The sequence below is a fragment of the Monodon monoceros genome, unplaced genomic scaffold (genome assembly GCF_005190385.1).
Source record: "Monodon monoceros isolate NGI ecotype Baffin Bay Population unplaced genomic scaffold, NGI_Narwhal_1 Super_Scaffold_10, whole genome shotgun sequence".
Classification (NCBI taxonomy): domain Eukaryota; kingdom Metazoa; phylum Chordata; class Mammalia; order Artiodactyla; family Monodontidae; genus Monodon; species Monodon monoceros.
In genome coordinates this window covers 5,913,527-5,937,126 of record NW_021703766.1, presented here as the reverse complement: position 1 = coordinate 5,937,126, position 23,600 = coordinate 5,913,527, and the positions used below count along the sequence as shown (strand labels likewise).

General features: G+C 46.0%; 1 protein-coding gene across 1 annotated transcript in view; it reads left to right on the top strand.

Moving 5' to 3' along the window:
- Positions 1–246: 246 nt before the first annotated feature.
- Positions 247–23,600, top strand: part of CDH13 (cadherin 13) — a 1,013,556-nt gene continuing 990,202 nt past the window's right edge. Inside the window, exon 1 of the mRNA XM_029206203.1 lies at positions 247–446. Within this exon, the coding sequence (XP_029062036.1) occupies positions 402–446 (45 nt within the window). The 5' untranslated portion in view covers positions 247–401. The remainder of the gene's footprint in view (positions 447–23,600) is intronic.

The window sequence follows — 23,600 nt, the reverse complement described above, 5'->3', positions numbered from 1 at the left end:
GCACTGGGCTGGAAGTGGCCGCCAGTACCCGGTGGAATACCATTCTTTGGAAAAGTGGCATCAGCTGGCGTTGCCCAGCGTGATTTGTGGGGCTGGGCCCCAACAGTCCAAAAAAGCGAACGGGCCGCCTCCTCCGAGGGGCTCGCTCTGCGCGAGGTGCTCGCCCCGTATCTGCCATGCAGAAACGAGGGAGCTTTATGAAGGAATCCGTCTTGTAAAGCCATTGGTCCTGGTCATCAGCCTCTACCCAATGCTTTCGTGATGCTGCCGCTGATCTATTTGGGAAGTTGGCTGGCTGGCGAGGCAGAGCCTCTCCTCAAAGCCTGGCTCCCACGGAAAATATGCTCAGTGCAGCCGCGTGCATGAATGAAAACGCCGCCAGGCGCTTCTAGTTGGGCAAAATGCAGCCGACAACTCCGCTCGTCCTGTGCGTTCTCCTGTCCCAGGTAGGGAAGAGAGGCTGCTGGGCGCACCCTGCGCCCCGTTTCTGCCTTCCGATTGCCAGGCGCGGGCTGGGCGAGGGGTTTTTCGGGGGGTCGGGGGACTCCGGGCGCGGCGGCGAAGACAGCTCGGGGCTCAGAAGGGAGGTCATTCCCAGCCCCTGAGATCCTGGGGGGCAAGGGGGTGGGCCTGGTTTCCCACTCCGGGTTGTGTGTGTATATGTTCGGGAGATGTGGAGAGAGCTCCGAGTCTTTTTTTTTTTTTTTTTTTTTTGCAAGCAGGGGCGACATTCTCGCCTACATCAAGTGGGGTAACTTTCATTAGCCTCCTCCGGAGGCTCGCGCATCGGAGACTCAGCTGGAAGCGACTCCAAGGAGTCGTGGTTTCCCCCAACCCAGCGCCGATCAGGGAAGCGTAGCTCGGGTCCGGATTGCGGGCTGCCGGGCTGGAGAGGCCGGCCTGGCATCGCCGACTTCCCGGGGCGCCCGGGCCCCCTCGCCCAGCCCGGCGGCGCGCTGGAAGGCGCCTCGGGCCAGCCGAACGCCGCAGCCCGGCTGCCGCTGTCGCTCAAAGGCGCCGGCCGCGCCCGCATCGGGGTCCCTTCCCTCCCTGACCTTGGGCCCGGAAGGGCCTGAGCGCGTCCCCTCGCCCAGGCCCCAGGCCCACCCGCCCCCGGCCCCCGCCCCCGCGCCCCCTTTGTCTGGCCCACTGGAGCTCCGGCCCTGAGCCCTTAATGCCGCTTCTGCTGTGTTCCTGGGCGGACGCAGAGCGCGGAGAAAAGTTCAAGCCTTGCCCACCAGGCTGCAGCTGCCTGTTAACCCTCAGAGCGCTGAGGCGAGAGGGAAGGGTCGGCGACCCGGGAGAGGGGGCGATGGAGACGTGGTCCTTAAGCAACCATCTCTGCATCTCGGAGATCTCAGGAAGTTTGTGGGCAGGAAAGCAGTACACTCAGGAGGCCAGACTGGAGGTGCCCGCTGGCGGCAGGCTCAGCCCTGCTCGGGGGCCTGTTTTCCGAGAGCCCTGTTATCCAGTCCCCCCTGGCCTTCCCGGCAGCCTATGGGACTTGGCATGAGCTAGCAGGCTACAAGTGGGTGGGTGAGATCAAGGCAGGGCCAGGCAGAGAGGAGGGAAGGAGACAGGGAGTGCCTTGGGGTGCTGGAAATGGGTGTTGAGTTCCTGGCCAGGACTCCTGGATGCCAGGGGAAGAGGCACATGTGTGAGTGTGTGAGTGGGGTGAGAGGGAGGGTGAGGCAGCTAGAGTCCCAGGCAGGGGCTGGCTGGGATGCAGAGATGCAATGCAGCCTTCTAAGGGGAGACCACTGATGCATCAATGTTGGGGTTAGACTTTGGAAATGGGTCAGTGTCCCAGGAAGCAGTAACCATGGTAATGACTCAAAGTTGGGTGTGAGGGTGGGTGATAGTGCTTGGGGGCAGAGTAGGGTGCCTGGCTGCTGAGCCCCCTCCCAACTCATGCCTTCCTTCTTCTGGATACACAGCCCCCATTCATCACTGCCCAGTCATACTCTTCTTCTACTAGGGCCTTGGACTGATTCTCTTGGGGCCCCTATAGCTTTAAGTTCTGCCACAAATCCTATGCCTGTCTGTGAGCCAGTTTTCTAGACTTTGTGAACTCTATCCCTGAGGTAGTGTGTGTGTGTGTATGTGTGTATGTGTATATATATATCTATATATCTATATATAGATATATAGATCCCAATTTAGCAGGGTGGTTCAGAGCATGCCTCTGATTCAGACAGATCCTCTCTGCCATATGCTAGTGGTACCACCTGGGCAACTTGCTTAACCTCTCTGAGCTTCCAGATTCTCTGTGGTGAAGTAATTTTATCACCTTCCTAGGATTGCTAGGCAGATTGGATTGCATTCAACAGCATGTCCTAGGTAATGCGTTTAGCACAAGGCCTAGCATAGCACTCTGGGAGCTTGAGGTGTCTGGGAGCACTTACCACTGCCTTATCCAGGACTTTACAGTCCTTTTCTCCGTGGGCATGTTTTGACCTCAGTGTGGATTCCAGGGTTTGGCCGAAGTTTTGTCTTCCTTCGAGCAAATCAGACCACATGACAGCACCCAGCAATTCCTATGCACTAGGGGCTTACATAATGCCTTTTGCAAAGCAATTGGTGTGTCTCCTCTTCCAGGGCCTGACTGACACAGGTGGCTTCTGAAGGCTGTCAGCTCTCTCAGTTTCTTTGGGATGGGGGAGCAGAGGTTTTACGAAGAATTTAATTGCCTGCCCTAAGAGGCTTATTTCTCTCTTAGATTGTAATTCATAATCAGAGCAAATGTCCACATTAGGACAGCAATTGATATCCTGCTAGCAATAGCACCTTGCAGGGAAATCATTTGGGTGCAAATCAGTTAACTGGCAAGAGGTTCAAGCGCAGAGCTCTGTGTGCCATAGCAAAAGGAGGGGAGAGTCTTGGAGCCTTTGAGTCAACGAGCAAAAACAAAACTTTCCTGAGGCAGAGGGAAAACAGAGGAAAGGGGAAAAACAATGTAATAAAGCAAATTAGTCACTCAGCCTTAGTGGTGTTCAGGCAAGTCTGTGTGTGTTTTTCTACCACAGTTGTAACACTCTGGGTCTGGCTTTGGAAGCCATCAGTCTCTAAGTTGATTGGCTAGGTTGCTGTTTTAGGCATTTTGGAAGGGGAAAGAGGAACTCTAAGCAACAATGGCTGGAAGCTGGCAAAGCTGAGTGGTCACCTCTCTTCTCCCCTGGGGCATTTTGGGTAAGGCCTTTCCAGAAGTGGCCTCTGGAATCTGGCTATGATAAATAATGAATGTGAAACAAATCAGGAGAGGACATGAGCTAGAAATTCCACTGCACATATGATTCCCCCACCCCCAGCCCAATTAGGGTATCACATCTAGGCAAAAGTTCTAACAACCAATGAGTAATCCCCCAAGAATTAGGATTTTAGGGAGTAGTTCAGGTTTGGAGAGCAGTCACTTGGAAGTGACTAAAAATGTTTCCACGGAATTCTGAGATGTTGATTTAAAATGGGGAGGTTTTTATTGGAGTCAGAATCTTGATTTTCAGGATTTTAAATGAGAATCAGTGTCTTCTAGTGCCCCTGCAACTTCATATATTGTATTTTAAGAGAAGTGTTTATTTGCAGAACCCTTTTGATGGGGAGGAAAGACTGTGAGAATTGCAGAGGGCATCTCTTGCTCTGAGATGGGTTCAGTATGTGACAGGCTATAAGATTTCAAAAGCACTGGGGAAACAGAGATATAAGTGGTGAAAGGAATTGCAAAGTGGTAGCGTTCATACGTCTGAACAACTTTTTTAGCAAGTCCCCAAGGAGATTTAATAAACTGTAAGGCTGAATATGTGATCTGGAATTTATGTAATACCACAGTCTATACTAAAAGTCCCAACAGTCATCTTAGCTAATATCTCCTGCTCTGCCTCCGTCCCTTCTTTTCTGTCTTTAGCCCTTGGGCTTTCCATTAAATAAAATCTATGTTTTTTCTAGAAATATCCTCTATGTGTTACAGTGCCATTGCCCAACAAACCAGTGTCCGCAATAACTGCATTACCTAAAAGTACCAGCATTTGGATGTTTATGTTGGGTCTCAATCTGAAGTTCCCTGTTGAGGTAAAAGTACAGCTGGGTTCTTGAAAATATCTTTCTTTCTTTCTTTACCTCCTTCCAAAAAGGTAGTTGCTTGGGGAGTCCAGTTAATTTCTATCTGGTGGAAGCTAAGGAAAAGGCCAGACTATGGATTCAGTTCACAACTGAATGACAGTAGCCAACAGTATTACATATTTCTGTGTGTGTGTGTGTGTGTGTGTGTGTGTGTGTATGTGTGTGTGTTCATCTCTGTGTGTTTTGATCTTGTTTTAATACCTGTTGAAAATTTTCTCCAGAAGAGGGCTCCATCCACAGCATTACAAAATTCTAAATCTACAGCTCATATTTTAAAGAACTTCAGTGTAGAAGCTCCATTCTCCTTATTTTCAGTTATTTTCTACAAGCTCCCTTAAAGAGAAGTTCTGTCATTTTGCACTAAGTATCTTTCCTCCTTTTTTTCCCTATTGTAGTTACTTCTGTTCTATTTTATTCTTCAACTGTGTATCCCCTCTGAGTATTAGAGCAGGGAACATTTCAAAGGTAGACAATGCAGTATGATATGTGAGGAAGTTCTTTCCTGGCATTTGACTTCGGTTGGACCTGGTTTTACTCTTTAGGCAGCCAAACAGCAGGCACAGTTCTGCCTGTGAAAGGAGATAATCTTCCCCATTAGGTCACTACCCAGAAAAGTGAATCATTAGCCAGATACCCTCACCCTGCAACACCAGTTGAAAAGGAGAGGGAAATATCAGTCTGTCATCCAATTACAATAATCAGTTGGATAGAATCAATCGAGTGACCACTGGTTTGGCATCGTTTCCACTTAGCTGTGGGCAAGGTACCCACACGCCTGGGAGAATCTGACCCTCCTGAAGGATGCTACCAATACAATTCCCTGCAGCTTATCTCCTCTGCAGCCACCTGGGGACCCCAGGCCTGGCTCCCTCTATCTGAACAGACTATATAAATGATGACTGGCTGGACTGTAGGACCCCCTGCACCGTCACCAGATATGAAGTAGTGGCTTTATTCTAGAGTTAGGGTGGAAAGTGATTTCTTTCTCTACTGAGAGAAGCTTCTAAGGGTAGGCTAGGGAGGAGAAGAAATGACATTTCAAACTTGAAATGCAGTCTGAGCCAAGGCTCATGGAGATGAATGGGTCACCCTTTGGCATAGCAGGTTGAACCTCGAGATATCTACTTGGTGGTGCTGAAGCCCATTCATCCCAATTCTGCAACTCTAGATTCCAGGGAGAAGTTGCAAAGTAGAAGCCACCGGCCAAATGTAGCTCGTGGATGTCTCTTGTTTGGCCCAAATGTTTTGAAAAGTAGGATATTGTACATTAAAAAACAAAACAAAACAGGTTTCTTGCATTTCTTAAAATGTCAGAAGGTCAGGCAGCCCTAGAGCCACATTCCTACAAGGCCACTCTTCCCTGGAGCTGAGTCATTACTGCCCCCTTTAGGACATGCCTTTGTAGTTTGCCACAATCCCCTCCACTCTCTACTGTCCACCCAGCCCATTGTACTCATTTATTTTACCTACTTGCCCTTGTAGGCATTTCCATTGGGAACTTCTGGTTTTGCAAATTTTGAGCCTTGATCAAGTTGATGTAGTCAGTTTTTCAGTGATAGGCTATTTGAAAAGGAAGGGATTAGCCCCTTTTTGATTGCTCTGATTGAACTACATGGATGTGAACTTTGGAAGAACATGACCAAGGGGACTGCACCTCCTCCCTGAGAACATTATTACCATCAATGCCATTGGGTGACTAGGGCTACCCAGAGCAACACAACACCCAGATCATTGTTTCATGTGGAATAGTTACACCCAGAGAAGTGACACACTGCAGTTTTGAGTCAGTCTGAGTGCTGGTACCAGAGTGTTGGTACACCTTAAAGATTGTTATGCGTCAGCAGCCAAGGGGCTCTGGGACCACTGGATAATATGTAGGCCCTAGTGCACTCTACGAGGTATTACAGCAAGGGCATCCCTGCCCTTGGAGTACAGTGACACCCTGGGCATCGCCATTCCAACAGTGTTGCTCACCCACAGTATGTGTATCATCAGAACGTCACAGCACCTTACTGTCCTTAGTCCTGCAGGGGACTCTGGGAGAACTGAGCATTTATAACTTCAGGGTAATGTCAGCTTTGTAGCTTTGTTGTCTAGAGTGCTTTTATACGCAGGACATTGTCACCTCTAGTGCCAACTGCAGCTTGTGTGATGTTTTTGTAACTGTTTTTAGCAGTTAACACCCACCACAGTCTACACGCAGTGCTAATGCTACAATTAATGTCCTCTGGCTCCATAAATACTAGACTAATCTGTCCACTTATCCTGTACCAGCAGGTAAGCCTCAGATAACTATTGTTTTCAGTAGCTACAGACCCCAAAGGTCAGCGTAAATATAACTACATACAATCACAAAAAAAAGTGATTGTTTTTCTTCTGTCAGTTGCCAGCAGAAGTCAAATTCCTGAAAATTAGCCTTAGCAATAGGCACGTTTTAACATGTCATGTCTCATTTCAAAGGCCCCAGTGAGTGTCACCCAATCTGCTACAGAAGCACAAAGCCCCTGTGTCTCCCAGCTGAGCGCAGGCTGGGCTGGGGTGGAGGGCAGCAGCTGCTCAGCCGAGAGCATCCCTGCCACATGCCTGGGCAGGACCAGGAAGTGAGCTCAGCCTCTGGAGGAGCCTGGGGACCCTGCAAGGAACGTGGCAGCCTCATTCCTGCCTTATGCGGCCTCTAGGCCAAGTCTCTTTCCTCCAGGGTGGCAGGGAACTGCTTTTCCATGAGCTGCAGGAGATGGTGACTGCAAATGCCTGAAGCTCAAGCTATTGGGATAATCTCCCCGTCAAACAATGTGGGGTCTGCGGAGAGTTGCTGGACCCTGCCAGCAGAACCCATGGCTGACTCAGGCCACACAGGCCCCGCCTTCAACTGCTGTAAGCTGCGGGGCATCTGGGATCATCTAACTCAGGGGTTGCAAACTATGGCCTGTAGGCCAATTCCTGCCTGCAGCCTGTTTTTATAAATAGTTTTATTGGAACATAGCCATGCCCATTCATTTATATAATTGTCTATGGCTGTGCTTGTGCTATAACAACAGAGTTGACACCATATGGCCCACAAAGACTAAAATATTTACTATTTGGGCCTTTACAGAAAAATTTGCTGACTCCTGCTCTGGCTCAAAATTACAACCAGAGAGACTGCAGAGAGCCTTGTCAAAGTGCAGAGAGACATTAGGGGTTTGTATTAGGAATTGTCCCTTCTATGCCCCAAGCACTCAAGCAACTTGACTTCAGGGAGATTCACCTGGGACCAAATGGATTCAATAAATACCTATTATATCGATGTGGGACATACTGTGTGCTCAAGGTACAGCTGCTAGTAAGGCTGATTCAGTCTCTGTTCTCTTGGGGCTCAGACCCCAAGAGATCCCCTGGCAGGGGAGATCAACGTCAATTAATAAATAATTCAAAACAGAGACAACTGCTAGACGGAAGGAAATACAGTTGTGTGAGATCGTGCCATTCTGTATGTTTTGCTTGTCTGTGCCTTTTCTTTCTCCTCTACTAAAATATAGCTCCGTTACAGCACGTGTTGTTGTCTGATTGAATCAGTTTTGTAGTCCCAGGGTCTAGAACAGAGCCTGGCATGTAGTAGGCCCTCAGTAAACATGAATGAATGAATGAATGGATGAATGAATGAATGAATATAAGAAAGGCATCAGATCCAGATGAAGGGTCTGGGAGGCTTCCCTGATAGCCTGCTGCTTGGGCCACAGCCTGGAGGAGCAGTGAGGCCTATGGACAAAGGAACACTAGGGTGTGGTGATGGGGGGGACATTCCAGGCAGAAGGCCCGGCCTGGGGGAAGCCTGTGCGGGAGGAAGCAGCACACAACCCAGAGAGTGGTGTGAGGAGCAGCTGGGGCTGCCAGAGCCGCTGGCACCTTGTCAGCCATCTCAAGGATTTTGGTGTTTGTCCTGGAGCAGTGGGCAGTTATTGAAAGCAACACGGGGAGCGTATACTGTGACAAGGCCAGATTTCTATTTTGAAAAGGTAATTTGGCTGCAGTGTAGTTAGTGGATGGAGCTGGCTATGAATGGAAGGGAGAAGCCAGTCTAGGCTTGAGATCATATCATAGGAAGAGCAGGGACTCTTGTCGCTCTAGACTAGGGAGTGACAGTGCAGATGAGAGAAGTAGACACACCCTACTCAGAGCATCCAAGAGACATTTAGGGGAGAATTTGGCAGGGATGGGTTTGAGATGGCAGGACCAGGGCTAGGCAGGTGTTAAGATGCAAGCTTGAGTTCTGGCTCTTCCAATTGGCAGAAAGCTGAAGCCACTTGCCCAAACAAGGAACCAGGTGTTTGACATCATAAACAGGGCCTGAGGGCTATTCCCATGGGGGTGTTAGCCAGGCTGCAGCAATGCTCCTCACGAGAGGCATCCAGGGCCCCAGTTATGCTAATGTCTGCAGACCAGTCCATGCTTGCATCTGGGATGGGCACCGTGGGGCCTGGCAATACCCTTGACTAGAGTGACTGATGTGTAGCCTTTATAATTAACCAATCTCTGAGGCTTTTCATGCAAAAGATATTTGAGAGAAACATTGCTAAGCCCTTTAATTGTTTCTTGAACATTCAATCAGCAGCACTAGAAATATTTCTTACATGAAGCAAATAATGATCTACTATTTTCAGCAGTCACTTTGCGAATGCTAACAAACCTTCATTTCAGCATCCTAGATATAGCCTTGGTGATGTTTATGTTTCTAGGTATAGTAATCTTCTTCAGCTGGGTGCCAGGCCGTGGTATGCTGCTAAATGTTGAACAACTTCTTTCTCTCTAAAAAAAAAAAAAAAAGCAGCACAGGTATGTTATCCTCAGAAGGCGAGGGATGTACAGTTGTCCACTTGCTAAGTATTTACTGAAGCATTTGTGGAGTTCATAGGTAAACAAGATGGACACGGACATGGAAACTGTTATGGTCTTGTGGTCTACTGAGGGCAGCCAGTAAGGAACAAGAAAGTAAATCGCTGAAATATACACATTTGATAATTATTACAATAGGAAACAATAGGGGCTAAGATAGTATTGAAGGGGTGAGGCTGCTGTGCTCTCTCTCCTTTCCTTCCATCTTTACTCCTACCCTCCCTCTGTTCCTCCCATATTTTCTTCTTTCTTCCCACAATTTTTGATACCTAGCAAGTGCCAAGCATTCTGCTAATTCGGGGATCCGGAGATGAGTACAGCACAGTCCTGGTCCTCAATAGGGGAAGTGCTGGAGGTGAATCAGGGCCTCTGGTCTCCTGGGACCCAGAGGAGCTAGTGTCTTAGTTTATGAGGATCAGGGAGACTTCTGAGACTTTGAGAAGTGAATTTGAATTCTGACCCAGCCTTCTGCATGCTGTGTGACCTCTGATAAGTTACCTTTTTTCCCTCTTCTTCTGTTTCCTCCTGTGTCTAAACAAAAGGAGAGGCTATACCTCTCTACACCTGCCTAGCAGGTGAGTATTCAATAAGTGTATGCTTATGGCTTCATCACATGATTGCCAATGCTAGGAGCTTAAAGAATACTGGTTACATTAACTTTTATACTCCATGCTGCAAAGCAGTTTATGGCTTGAAGGTACCATGGGGCCCTGGACTTGAGCACCTGACTAACCTAGAAGGGAAAAATACTTGTGTCCTTAAAATTGTACGGACATTAAAAAAATAAAGTTTGCTCCCCAGAGAAGGATTTGCCACTTCTCATATTGGTAGCTCCCCAGTGATCATTCTCCTGGAGATTTTATGCTTCATAAAATTTTTTGATCTGGTGGGATCGTATCTTCTAGATGTATCTTCCCAGCAGCTATTCCCAGGAGGCTTTATCAGGGCAGTATGTACGTGGGTGTGCTTGCCAACACCATGAGCACTTATGATTATTATTATTATTTAAAATAAATCAAAATTACTGTAGTAAACTTATTGTATAATTTACTGCTAAGTGCCAGTTGCATATATTATCTCAAGTTCTCATTGCAACCCTTAGAGACAACAATTCTTTTTTTTTTTAACATCTTTATTGGAGTATAATTGCTTTACAATGGTGTGTTAGTTTCTGCTTTATAACAAAGTGAATCAGTTATACATATGTTCCCATATCTCTTCCCTCTTGCGTCTCCCTCCCTCCCACCCTCCCTATCCCACCCCTCTAGGTGGTCACAAAGCACCGAGCTGATCTCCCTGTGCTATGCGGCTGCTTCCCACTAGCCATCTATTTTACGTTTGGTAGTGTATATAAGAGGGACATCTATTCTTGTCTCCATTTTTATCTATGATGAAAAGAAGTTCAGAGCGGATGAGTCATCTGCCTAAGGCTACACAGCCACTAAGAACTGGGATCAGGGTTTGAACCCATGCATTTCTGATTTCTGGGCATGTGAGTTTTCCTCCATATTTCCCTGGTATATAAAAACTTGCTCCCTTGTCCCCTCAAATGATGTAAGAATTCTCTTCCTTGACTATTTTGTTCTCTGGCTCTCTTGGAGTCAAAACAGCTGCCCGCAATGACCTCATTTTTGAACTCCTGGTCTCTAAAAGTAGGCGTGGGACCTAGACCTCCTTTCTGGATTACTGGTTACAACCTTCAGAACTGGGTTAGCTCAGGGTTATTTTGTATTCTTTATTGCTGAGTCCTTGTGTTTGACCAGGGACAAACAAGCTACCCACACCACATGCTCCCCCCCAGCAATAACAGTCATCCCAGTGAGAACAGCCACACAGAGGCCAGGACCCAGCTTGGGTGTGGCTCCTCTGCAGCTTCCAACATGCAGGTAACTTCTCTGGCAGTTTCCTGCCTGCTGCTGAGCCCTGAAGCTGGATGGCATCCCTCCCTGGGAATGCCAAGGAGCTCCATTGTCCAAGCCAGTGTCTCCTGAGTGCCACTGTCTACAATACTGTTTTCCCCAATCTATAGGAAAATGAGAAATACACAGCCTGTATCTATATCCAGACACTCAGATCTACAGTGAGTTGCAATTGGACTGAATCTAACCTGAAGTTTAGTTGTGTTTTACTAGATGAGGTTTCTTTTTTTCCTTTTAATTCAAGTTAAGGACCTTTAGTCAGGGTAGCCACTAATTCAGTGAACATTTGTTGCGTGCCTGTTATGTGCCTGGCACCGTTTCATGTCCTGGAGGTAGAGCAGGGAGCATTCACAGAGCCCCTGTGCTGGCAGATACACACACTCCCCCTTTGCCCCAGTCCTCACCACCCACACAGTGACCTTGCCTTTCTGCCTCTCTCAGGATGTATCTGTGCCCCAATCTATTCACTCCACATTTGATTAAGTCATTCATTTCACAAATATTTACCAACCAATGACCATATCTCAAGCAGGGTGCTTGACACTGGGTGAGCAGCAGTGATTAAGAAAGACAAGATTGCCTGCCCTCATGGAGTCTACGTTCTCATAAGGGAGAAAGAGAGTAAACAACAAAAATAAGTAAATATGATAATTTTGGAAAATGATAGTGCTCTGAAAAAAATTTTAAATGGGATAGGCAGTTGTTCTGAGCTTATCCACTACTCTCTTTGGGGATGGAATGTTCATTGTTCTGATGCAATGACCGTTCTACTTTTTAGGGTTAAAATGTCCTATAATTTGTGAAATGAAGTTGGTTAATACATAGAGGACATTTTTGTCCTTAGTGTTAAAGTGTTATTGGCAAACCTTTGTCCATTCTCTATTTTTTGTTTTTCTTAAAATTTTGCTTTTGGGAATCCAAAACTATGGCAACCAATGACTTAAACCACAGGTAGGTAATCTTTTTCTGTAAAGGGCTATCGAGTAAATATATGGTCTCTGTTGCAACTACTCAATGCTATCAATGTAGCATAAAAGTAACAACAGACAATATGTAAACAAATGGGCAGGGCTGTGTTCCAATAAAACTTTATTTACAAAAATAGGCAGAGCTGGATTTGGCCCTCAGGCTGTAGTTTGCTGATCCCTCATCTAAACCATTAGCCACCTCACTAGTTGGTTAAATTGGAATAGGGCAGAGGCCAGGGATAGAGACCAGAACTTTTTCTTTGTTCTCTTGTCTTCATGACAACTGTGGTACTTCTTTTTTTTTTTGGCGGTACGCGGGCCTCTCACTGTTGCGGCCTCTCCCGTTGCGGAGCACGGGCTCCAGACGCGCAGGCTCAGTGGCTATGGCTCACGGGCCTAGCCGCTCCGCGGCATGATGGAATCTTCCTGGACTGGGGCACGAACCCGTGTCCCCTGCATTGGCAGGTGGACTCTCAACCACTGCGCCACCAGGGAAGCCCTGTGGTACTTCTTTAGGACCACATATCACTGGGATTCTACGTTAACTTAGATCCAGGTAAAGATGCTGGTAGTCAACTATGGAATGTAATTCTTAGGCCAGCTCTAAAAGATATAATAATTTAGCTTTTATATTAATTATCTGGACTACAATTCTTAAGGCTTTCTCACCACCCAAAGGTATATTGGTGCTAAACCCTGTATCTTGGATTGAGTTCTCCCAAACGGTGATGGAGGCGCAGGCTTGTACGCAGGGAGCTGATGTGAGAGATGATTCCAGTTCACAGACATGAGGACTGTAAAACAAGAAAGAAGGAAAGCCAATAAAAAGTGTATCTTTGAGCTGGTTATTGTCATGGGCAACGGAGGCTCACTGCTGCTGGGGGCCCTTGGAAGAACTGTGTAAAACTCGCTTCAGAATGGTCCCTCTGCAGGATGGGAGGCTGGAGTATACATCTACCTATGCCCATCTTCCATTGGTCAAGGGTGGCCTGTGGTGCCATTATTTCCTCTGTGATTCCCTGCTGAGCCTTTGTGACCCTGGGGGCAACCATGGTTTTAGAAAAGTTCTGAGCAGAAAAATGAAGAGGCATGACAGGTGCTTGGATGGGCAGTGTACGCCCTGAGTAGAACATGAGTATATAAGGGATTCCAGTTGCCACCATTATGTGTTACTGGAAACTTCCTCAGTAGAGTTAATGATAAAGGAAACAGTTGTGGTGGTTGTTTTTAAAAACCCTCCAAATTCAGTTTAGCACCTACCTGCAAATATGCTCTTTCCCACTAGATGGTACCAGTATGCCAAAGCCCTGGAATGCTACCTTAGGGCCTTATTTTTGGGGAATACTTTCCCTCTAGTTTTGAACAATTTAGGAATAAACGAGTTGAGATTGGAGGAACAGACTATGGGTGTTTTGGGAACAGAAGATGGAAGAAAAGTGGAGGTTGTCTAAATAATTACCCTCATTGATTCGTTCGCCAACACATCTTACTGACAACCTTCTAAGTGCTCACTCTCTTCTTGGCACTGGGAATACAGAAGTGAACAGTGTACACAACGTCCCTGCCACAGTGAGCTTCCATACCGGTTGTGGGAGAGACAATAAAAAATGAATGGGTAGATACACGATGTCTATCAGGTGTGCTGTGTGCTCTGGAGAATGACAAAGCAGGCAAAGGGATGGATGGGGGCAGGGAAGAGCACAGCCCTTCTCATATCTTCTTGTCCTCTCTGCTGGTAGGGTGAGAGATTATTTCCATCTATTTCCTAAACCCAGTTCTGCCACTCACCAACCTCTTATGAGTATGTTTATGTGGTTCATTTTCAAAATGAGACTGTGAACTTGTGGAGGGCAGAAGCGGTGCTTCGCAAACGGGCGTTGACCAGCTGGAACCTACTTCAGCCTAACGCCCAACTCCACCAACTACTTGTTGGCTGATTTTATTTATCTGGAATCATTGTGAATTATTATTGTCGACACATAATAGAGTCACGTTTTACTCAAGGGTTAGATTATAAAGTCAAGGTTTCAGGCAAACATAGAGTCGTCATTAACCTTGAGATCTCTAAGTTGCTCATTAAATTGCAGTGTGTTTGGTTCTGTGTATGCAACCTTGTACTGTAATCAATATGTAACAATGTATAATGCATGCAGTGATGTACAGTGCATAATAAAGGATATATGCAAGATATAATTTTATAGCATTTAATTGCAGTATTTAAATTGTTCTTTTTCCTTCTCGTTTTGGTGGAAGAGCTAGATTTCCATTAGTTGAATGTGTATATGATAAGACTTTGTATTCATTTAAACTTGTTTCCTAATCATGTAATCCCCACCAGTCTGTGCATGGGGGAGGGCAGGAGCTATGTTCTTTGTGCTCTATTCATCTTTGGGTTCCCACCACCAGTCGCATGCTTTGGGGCAGAGGAACAGCAGACTAGTAATATTAGTAGTAGTGGCCGTAATGGAGGCTGACATCTTAGTGCTTACTATGAGCTGGGCCCTGTGTGAGTATTTTAGTTGTATTAGTTAGTATATTCAATCCTCCTAATGACTCTGTGGTGTATCTAGTATGATTTTAATTCCATTTTACAGATGGAGAAATTCCAGGAGAACTTGATAAAGGTCACGCAGTGTTTTAGCTCTGGGGCTGAGATTCAAACTTGGGCAGTCCCAGACACAAAAGGCCACATGTTGTATGACTCCATGAAATGGAAAGAACTGCCCAGAATAGATAGATCCATATAGACTAGAAGTAGATTAGTGGTTGCCTAGGGCTGGCTGGGGGAAGTGACTGTTAATGGGTATGGGGTTTCTTTTGGGGGTGATGGAAATGTTCTGGAACTAGATAGTGGTGATGGTTGCAGAACTCTGTGAGTGTACTAAAGACCACAGAATTGCATATTTTAACAGGGTAAACTTTATAGTATGTGTATCGTCTCAATACAGCTGTCACTAAGAGGGAAAACAAGCAGACCTCGGGCCGTCCAACCTCTGGGTTCCTGCAAGTGCCGCCCCTGAGCACACACAACCTATCCTACAGGCACTCACCACTTGCTAATGGCATCCTGCTTATTTTACTTATGCTAACTTGACTATTCCTTAAAAGAGCCCTATTGTCTGCCCCATTTCAGAGATCAGAAAACTGAGGCAGAAGGATACTGAGAAACTTGGGGCTGGCAAGCGACCCAGGGGGCCCAAATCATCCTTTGACTGCTACACTGGTTTTCACACGTTTTACTAATTGAAAGCAATAGTGATTCAGGGTTGCAGGTAGCTTTAGCCCATTAGAAATAAAGCAATGGTTCCTTGCTTTTGTTTTGCTGGTTTCCAAAGTAGATTAAGATCCATCTTTGTCTCATTGGTTAGTATGCCCATCTGGCCCACTTGTCTCTGGTGTAGTGTCCTGAGAGTAAGACCCAGAAACTATAGGAGAAGGAGGTGTGTTAGAGTGGCTGACTTTAAAAAGTAATAAGCATACGTGGCTCAGGAAGAGAGAGGGAGAGAAGAGAGGGAGGGGAAAACAGGGAAAAGCGGGAGAGAGGGAGAGGGAGAGAGGTAGGGAGAGGAGAGAAAGTGGGAGAAGGAGTGAAAGAGGGTGAGGGAAAGAACTGAACTGACATGCTGTCTTACTCCAGTTGATACCCAGTTGCTGAAAGGATTTACCCAAATTAACAAGAATGTTTGGCACCCCTTGGCTGGTTCAGTTAAAGATTTCCAACGCTGGTAAAGAGAAGGCAATCTGAGGTCTAAGGGACTCATCATAGTCTAAATCAACGACCTGCTCTCCATCCCAAGCACACTCCCCCATCAGCACCTGCCACCTATCCAAGACCTTCTTTGATTCCCAGGCTCCCTAAACATGTATGTTACTCCTCTCTGCCCTTAACCTTGGGTTGCTGATTTGTAATTCTCTTTCATGTTTAATATTCAGAGTGACAAATCCCTTAGTCATGCACAGTTCAACAGGAAAGGGCAGCAGGGCTGGCCCCCGACCAGCCCAGAATGCCTGTTTGTGGTCCTGGGAAGCGAGGATTTATAAAGGTACAGCTAAGAGACTGTAAATACCTTCCTGGGTCTCCAGTCTAGAGGAAAAGCCACAGTTTGGACTGGAATAGGAGCTGGGGATTGAAAGGGCTTTGGCTGAGACCTGGTCACCCACACGGCCGGCTCCCAGGTGACAGGGATTCTGCTGGGCTCCCTGTGATTCTTAAAGCCTTCCCTGGTGACAAGAGGGGATCATACAAAGCCACATGAGTGTCTGATTCAGCCCTCCCTCATCATTTCTCCAGTGCACTGTTTTGCAAAGTGTATTGCGAAGAGGTACTGGTTCCATGGGTGGTTAATAAGGGTTCTGGAAAACGTAGGTTTGCATGTGCTAATATTTTGGGAAACTCTGAAGTTGCCCAGAGAAGTGAACCAGATTGTGTTTTGTTTTTCATGACTGAACATCCTTGAGACTTTAATGTGCATTTGAGTTTCAAAGAGATGCTCCGCAAGGCTGCATTACCAACACTCTCCCCAAACTCCCAGGGGTAAGGGTATTCCTACATAGAGGACGTCATGAGATAGGGATTCACAGAACTTGGGTGGGAAAACAAGCTGTGTGGACTCCGGGGTCACAGAACTTGGGGCTTGACCTATAGGACCAGCAGTGTCAGCAACACCTGGGAGCTTTCAGAAATGCAAATTCTCTACCCAGGACCTACTGAGTCAGAGCTTCTGTGGCTGGACCTAGCAATCTGTGTCTTCACATGCCTGCCCTCCAGGGGATTTCGATGCTCTCTGAGGTTTGCAAAGCTGCTGGTCCAGTGGGCTAGTGGGGAGAGAACTACCTGGTGTTCTTCTGGGTGAAGGAGGGAGACACAAAGCCAGGCCAGGAATGTGGCTCCCCCAAAGAAAGCAGAGATTACAAAATGAAGATCACCAAGACACAGCAGTAGGAACTAAAAGCTCTGCTTGGTCCCATTATGGCCCTGGGTATCTACTTCTGTGAGGCCCTGAGCTGTGTTTGCAGGATGCCTTTGGGTCTATCCACACAGGCAGACCAGAAGACTAGGGTAAGGACAGAGAGACAGTCTGTGTAGGGGAGGCAAAACCTTACCTCTACCCATGTTAGGTTTTTAGCTGGGGCTCTTTAAGAAAAAGACAGATTAACAAGAGAAAAACCAACAATTTGTTAACACATATAACTCATGTATACATGAGAGATACCCAGGGGAAAATGAGTAACTGTCAGAGGTGGCTTAGAACTCCAGTTTAAATACTGTCTTAAACTAAACAGAAAGAACGGTATGTGGGAGGCTAGTTATGGGGAGGTACCCAGGAAAAGCAGAGTAAACAAAAGTTAAGATAGGTTATGCAGATTTAAGTCTGCCTTCTCCATTGATAAGGATCCAAAGATGTCTCCGGTGATTAACTTCTGTCCTTGAGGTAGAGAGGGGAAGAAGGACGCCTTTGTAAAGTTTTGTCCTGCTTTAAGGCAAATAGCTGGACGGCAGTAAGCTTTTCTTGTAGCCACTTCTTCTCAGTTGCCTTTAGCTCAAAATAATCCGTATGCCAAACTGGTATATTTTGGGGTCGTATATTCTGCTACCCTTCATTTGATTTGGCAGACACCTCCTTTGATTTTATATGTATGTGTGTATGTGTATCTATATGTATACATATATATGTATATATATCTACACACAGAAATATATAACACAATACATAATATATATATACATGTATATACAGATGTATATACATTGATAGCACATATACACAGAATGTATGTATGCATATATAACATAAGTATACATATACACATGTACACACATGTACGTGGTATATATATCTCTCCACATAAATACATATAAATTTAAATATATTACAAAAATATATATATTACACCTATTAAACACTAGTCGCTATTGGTACCTACTAAATTCTAGGCCCTCTAAGGTGAACCAGACAGATCTTGAGGAGATTCGAGACATGAGGGAAGAATAATAAAAAGACAATGACACTTGTGGGTCTATGAGAAGAGCTCAAGGCCAGCTAGGTCTACAGCCATTGGGTTTTGAAACCCACCCAGAATAATTCTTTGTGTGCCCTTGTGAATCTTTGCTGATGCTTCTGATACCTGCCCATGATTCTTACTTGAGAAGTTCAGTCTACACCAGTGGTTCTCAGCCAGGGGCAGTTGTGCCCACCAAAGAACACGTGGTGATGTCTGGAGACATGTTTGGTTGTTACAACTGGTGGAGAGGATACTATTGGCATCTAGTGGCTAGAAGGCAGGGATGTTGTTCAGTATTCTACAGTGCACAGGACAGCCTTCTACCATAAAGAATTACTCTGACACAACTGTCAGTAGCGTGAGGTGAGAAAACCTGGTTTAAATGCAGAGCTTTCTACTCCCCCAGCACACACAGGAATTTTTATCTCTACCCCATCTCATTATTACTAGAAAGTCAGAATCGAAACTTGGGTCTGTGAAAAAATAACTGGAAGCAAGCCCCAAACGTGTATAATTTTTCAAAAGGCAATACCATGACTTTCAGGTAAACATGACCATTAATTCATTAGTTTATGAGGAAACCAGTCAGATCTGATGATAGTTTCAAAGGGTATTAAATAAGCTATAGGGTATTTATGAGCAATTTAACACAGAAATATTAGGAAGAGATTGTTTGGTTAGAAAAAGAATAGTTAATGTGCAACATGCCTAAATTGTTGGGATTATCTGTTATGTTAGACAGAAATTATTTGCATCTCCACTTGGACAAAATCGACAGGTAACTGGCGACTTCTCTAAGTCTAGAGGCCTCAATCAAGAGCAAGCAGTGAGATGAGCTAAGAACGTGCTCCTAGACATCTTCCCATGGCCTTTGTCCCTGAATGATATTCAAAGGATTGCCATCAATCATTTTGGTCTAGTTTACAAGCTTTGGATAATTTTTTTTCTGATGCCTCAAGCACATGACATTTAATTTACTAGTAAAGAAATGGTCTGTGAAACGTGGGGCAAAGAAATGGAGGTTGGTTGAGGGCTAGAAAGTGGTGGGAGGAAAGGTTATAGAAGGTCAAAGTGACAGTATTGCATAGAGGCCATCCATTACCTGCCTTTGATGAAGTGTGCTCTGTGCTAGATGCTTTCTTTCAACCCTCTTAGGTAGGTCTTACTATCGTCCCCGTCTACAGATGAGGAAAGCAAGTCAGAGGGGGAGTCAGGAGTGTCAGTAGTGGACGTGGACAGAGTAAAAAGAAAGTGGTACGTGATCCAGACCATAGTGGGAGAAATAGAATTTAGCCAGAGAAGGAAGGGAGGGTGTTATGAGCTGGAGGGAAGCCTAGTCCCAATTTGAGGTAGAAATACTCACAGCATGTTCAGAGGGCAGTGAGGAGGCTGTTCTGGGTGACAGTGAGTATGTGAAATCAGATCAGTGCTACAGGAATGACAGCTATTAGTAGTACCAGTGTTATTTTAGCCAAAGAATCCTACTGTCATTATAGGGCAGTGCCTGGCAGTACACTATGTGGGTTAAGAGCTCAGGCCCTGGGGAAAGGTGGAATTACAGTTTGAATCCCAGCTCTGTCACTGCAGTGCTGTGTGGCCATGGACAAGTTGCTTAACCTCTCTGTGCCTCAATTGCCAGATCTATGAAATGAGGGCAGTGATATCTACCTGATATGACTGGGATGGGAATTTAAGACAAACCTGTAAAATCTTGGTCTAACAAGCAGTGAGACTTTGGAAAATGGAAGTTGGTTCTTTGAGGAGATGAATGGATAGGATTTAGCATAGCTGTTAGTCATTTGCCTGTAAGTGTCACAGTCTCAGGCTGAGTTCCCTCAAAAGCAGATTCCGGGGCTTCCCTGGTGGTGCAGTGGTTAAGAATCCCCCTGCCAATTCAGGGGACACGGGTTCCATCCCTGGTCCGGGAAGATCCCACATGCCGCGGAGCAGCTAAGCCTGTGCGCCACAACTACTGAGCCTGCACTCTAGAGCCTGTGAGCACAACTACTGAGCCCGCGTGCCGCAACTACGGAAGCCCGCACGCCTAGAGCCCGTGCTCCACAATGAGGGAAGCCATGGCAATGAGAAGCCCGCGCACCACAACGAAGAGTAGCCTCCACTCACCGCAACTAGAGAAAAGCCCACACGTAGCAACGAAGACCCAATGCAGCCCAAAATAAGTAAATTTTTTAAAAAAAGCAGGGCTTCCCTGGTGGCGCAGTGGTTGAGAGTCCGCCTGCCGATGCAGGGGACACGGGTTCGTGCGCCGGTCCGGGAAGATCCCACATGCCGCGGAGCGGCTGGGTCCGTGAGCCATGGCCGCTGAGCCTGCGCGTCCGGAGCCTGTGCTCCGCAACGGGAGAGGCCACAACAGTGAGAGGCCCACGTACCGCAAAAAAACCCAAAAAACAAAAGCAGATTCTGAGAGGAGAATGTGAGTGCAGTTAATTTCATTTGGAAGGTGAGCCAGGGAAAACTCTAGCGGGGTGGGGAAACAAAGCAAGGAAGGGAGGGCTGCCACATAAAGGGTCTTTTGTTCAGCCAGTTGCTACTGCAGGTACCTGGGGACCTTTGGGAGCCAGTGTGGAATACCTCAGAGTTATCCCACCTGAAGGGCATGGGAGCTCCAGACTTTATGCCACAAATTTGGGTGGACATTGTTTTGGAACTGCCCCAGGTGCCATTGATTTTGAGCACTCTCAGACTGCTGAGTATGGACTCTGGTCCCGGAGAAAGCCCTTGATTAAGAGGTGTAGATTCTTGCAGTGGAAGTTGGGCCCACTAACGAAAGGCCAGAAGGGGCTATGGGCTTGGCAGTGGGAAGCCATCAGCATCTGTATCACAAAGCCTAAAAGCAGTAAAGCCCTTTGGGCCAGTAATCTGCATCTGAGAAGTTAAAGAAACAGAGCTACATATGGAAAAAGATGTACAGAAACACTTCTCTGCATTATATGTGATAGAACAAATTGGAAATAATAACAATAGCCAGCATTTATTGAGTGTTTGCCATGTGCCTGGCTCTCCTAAGTGCTTGACAAATAAGCTAAATTTCTAGCAGATGGAAACTCGTTAAATGACTCAATGGAATATTACATAGGCATTAAAGAGGAAGGTTATGAAGACAAGGATGACCTGAAAAAATCATATAAGCGAGAGATGAATACTGAATAGGAGAATATGTGTGGAGTAGGATTCTTACTAAGCAAAAAAGGTCTCTGTGTCTGAAAAAGGGGGCATGGAGTCTGAAAGGATATTTTTCAAAATGCTAACTGCAGTTTTGTTCATGTGATGGGTTTCTGAGTGATTTTTTTCTCCTCTAGTTTACAAATCTCTGTTGATATGTATATATTACATTTATAATGAAAAATATAATAAACTTGAAAAGTGAAAGAAGAAAAAATGGAAGAAAAATAAGTCATGGAGATTCAGTGGTGGTTTTGAAGAAGGGAATACCATAATGGAAAATAATATTTCAGAAAAATTAACCTGGGGGTAGTGTGAAACATGGATTGGGTCCAGAAAAACCCAAGGCAAGAAATCCAGCTTGTGAGCTAATAAAGGTCAAAAGAAGTGTGGAAAAGAAAGGACTGGTTTTAGAGGCTTGGTGGTGAATGGGCTGATGGGGGAGAAAGAAAAAAAAAAATGCCAGAAATGATCTCAAGACTTTAAGGTTGATCGAGTGAGAGAAAATTAGCATTGAGACAATAAATATGTGTTGAGCACCTCTTTGAGCCAGGTTTCCTTGCATCTGCTGTCTCAGTTAAACCTAACAAAAGTCCTATAAGTTATGTTCTTAATATTTCTGTTTTATAGGTGAGATAATAGAAGATCAGGGAAGTAAAATGACTTGTCCAAGTTTACGGTGAATCTGAGCTCAGATAATTGTTAAATGAACTGGATAGATGGATGGATGGATGGATGGATGGATGGATGGGTGGATGGGTGGATGGATGGATGGATGGATGGATGGATGGGTGATGGATGAATGGATTGGTAACCATGTAAGGGGGAAGAAATATAGGGTATTATAGTGTCAAAGCAGGAAAGAGGGAATTTCAAGGAGGAACTTGTAGATATCTTAGAAGGTAAAGAAAGAAGGGCTGGGGAAATTGCTAGATTCTGCAGGAAGAAGGAGTGGCCACTGGTTCTCTGCTTTGAAAAGGCCACTGCAGTCAAGTAACGGGAAGTCGGCTTAGCTGCATGGGGGGCCAGGAAGTTGTGGGGGACCCTATGAATGACTGGTCAGACCACATACAAGCTTAAAAACAGGCACACGTCTAAGGAGTAGATGCAACATTAGAAAGGAGGAGGGACGTAAGAGAGCAAAGGGAAGGAGAGGGGAAGTGAAGGAGAAAAGGAAAAAGGAAAAGCAGTTACTGGTTAAGAATGAGGGCACCAGACCGCCTGGGCTTGACTCTCAGCTCCCACTGCCCTGTGACCTTGAGCAAGTCCCATACATAACTCTCTTTGTCCCAGTTTCCTTATCTCTCAAATGGGGAGAATAGTGATAACTCCATCCCATGGGCTTCTTAGGAGGATGAACTGAATCACGTAACGTGCTTAGCACAGTGCCTGGTACAATATAAATCCAAACTGGGCAGGGATCTTGATGTCTTTTTTTTTTTTTTCCAGCCATGCTGTGTGGCATGTGGGATCTTAGTTACTGGACCAGGGATTGAACCCGTGCCCCCTGCAGTGGAAGCGCGGAGTCTTAACAACTGGACCGCCAGGGAAGTCCAGGGATCTTGGTGTCTTAATCATCACAATAAATGCCATTTCTTGGGAAAGAGTCCCAAGCTATAGATCAAGAAACTGAGGCTCAGTCACTGAATGTGTCCCAAGAACGTACACCTGGAAACCCAACATCACACTGTTGGGGACACAAGTGGTCAGCTCTCCCATCCTTCAGGAGAAAATAGATTTTGTGTAACACCCTATGCATAGCTTTATTAGTTGAAAATTAACCTTATGCAATTTGCAAGAAATGAGATGTATTAGGTTTCATTTTTTTTTTTCTTTTCGACCAAAGAGTTAATAAACAGAGGCTGCTCTTTAAAGCAAAGTTGGGAGGAGTTTTGAAGGCACTGGAGAATAGCTGAGGGAGCAAAGTAATGAAGCACTAGGAAGATTCGGAGGGGGCGGATGAAGATCCATCAGACCCCAGAAGCATCATGAACTCAGCGCCCTTTCTCCATTCCGGAAAGTTTTATGCTGTTATAATTGATGCTTGGATAAATCTGTGTACTGCAGACTCGGCGTGAGGAATCCTAAAAGCCTCATTAACCCAGCCACTTAGCCTTTCTGAGTGTAACCCCTACCCTGGCTATTTTGGTTCAGGATTAACTGAGACCCCAAATGTTCTGCTGTTGGGATGAAGAGGTTCAATTTAACACCTTTCTCTGGTCAGTCTCCTTCTAAATCCCTCTGCCTCTCTAGCGCTGGCTGCCGGCAAGCTCAGCCTGCTCACTCCTGCCCTTTGTGATCATGGAACCTGCCGAGGAAGCATTCTCTGCGAGGCTGAGCCACCAGAGAAATTGCACACCCAAGATTGATTTTGCACAGTATAAAAATCAATCTGCACACTGCATAGTAGAGTCTGCAAGAGAACCAGTTCAGGCTGGTTGGAGGCCCAGTGGGGCAGGGCAGCAAGCAGTTTAAGTCGAAAAGTTAAAAATGTAAACAGAAAAAACAGGTGAAATTGAGGGGTGTGTTTTGCCAGGCTGAA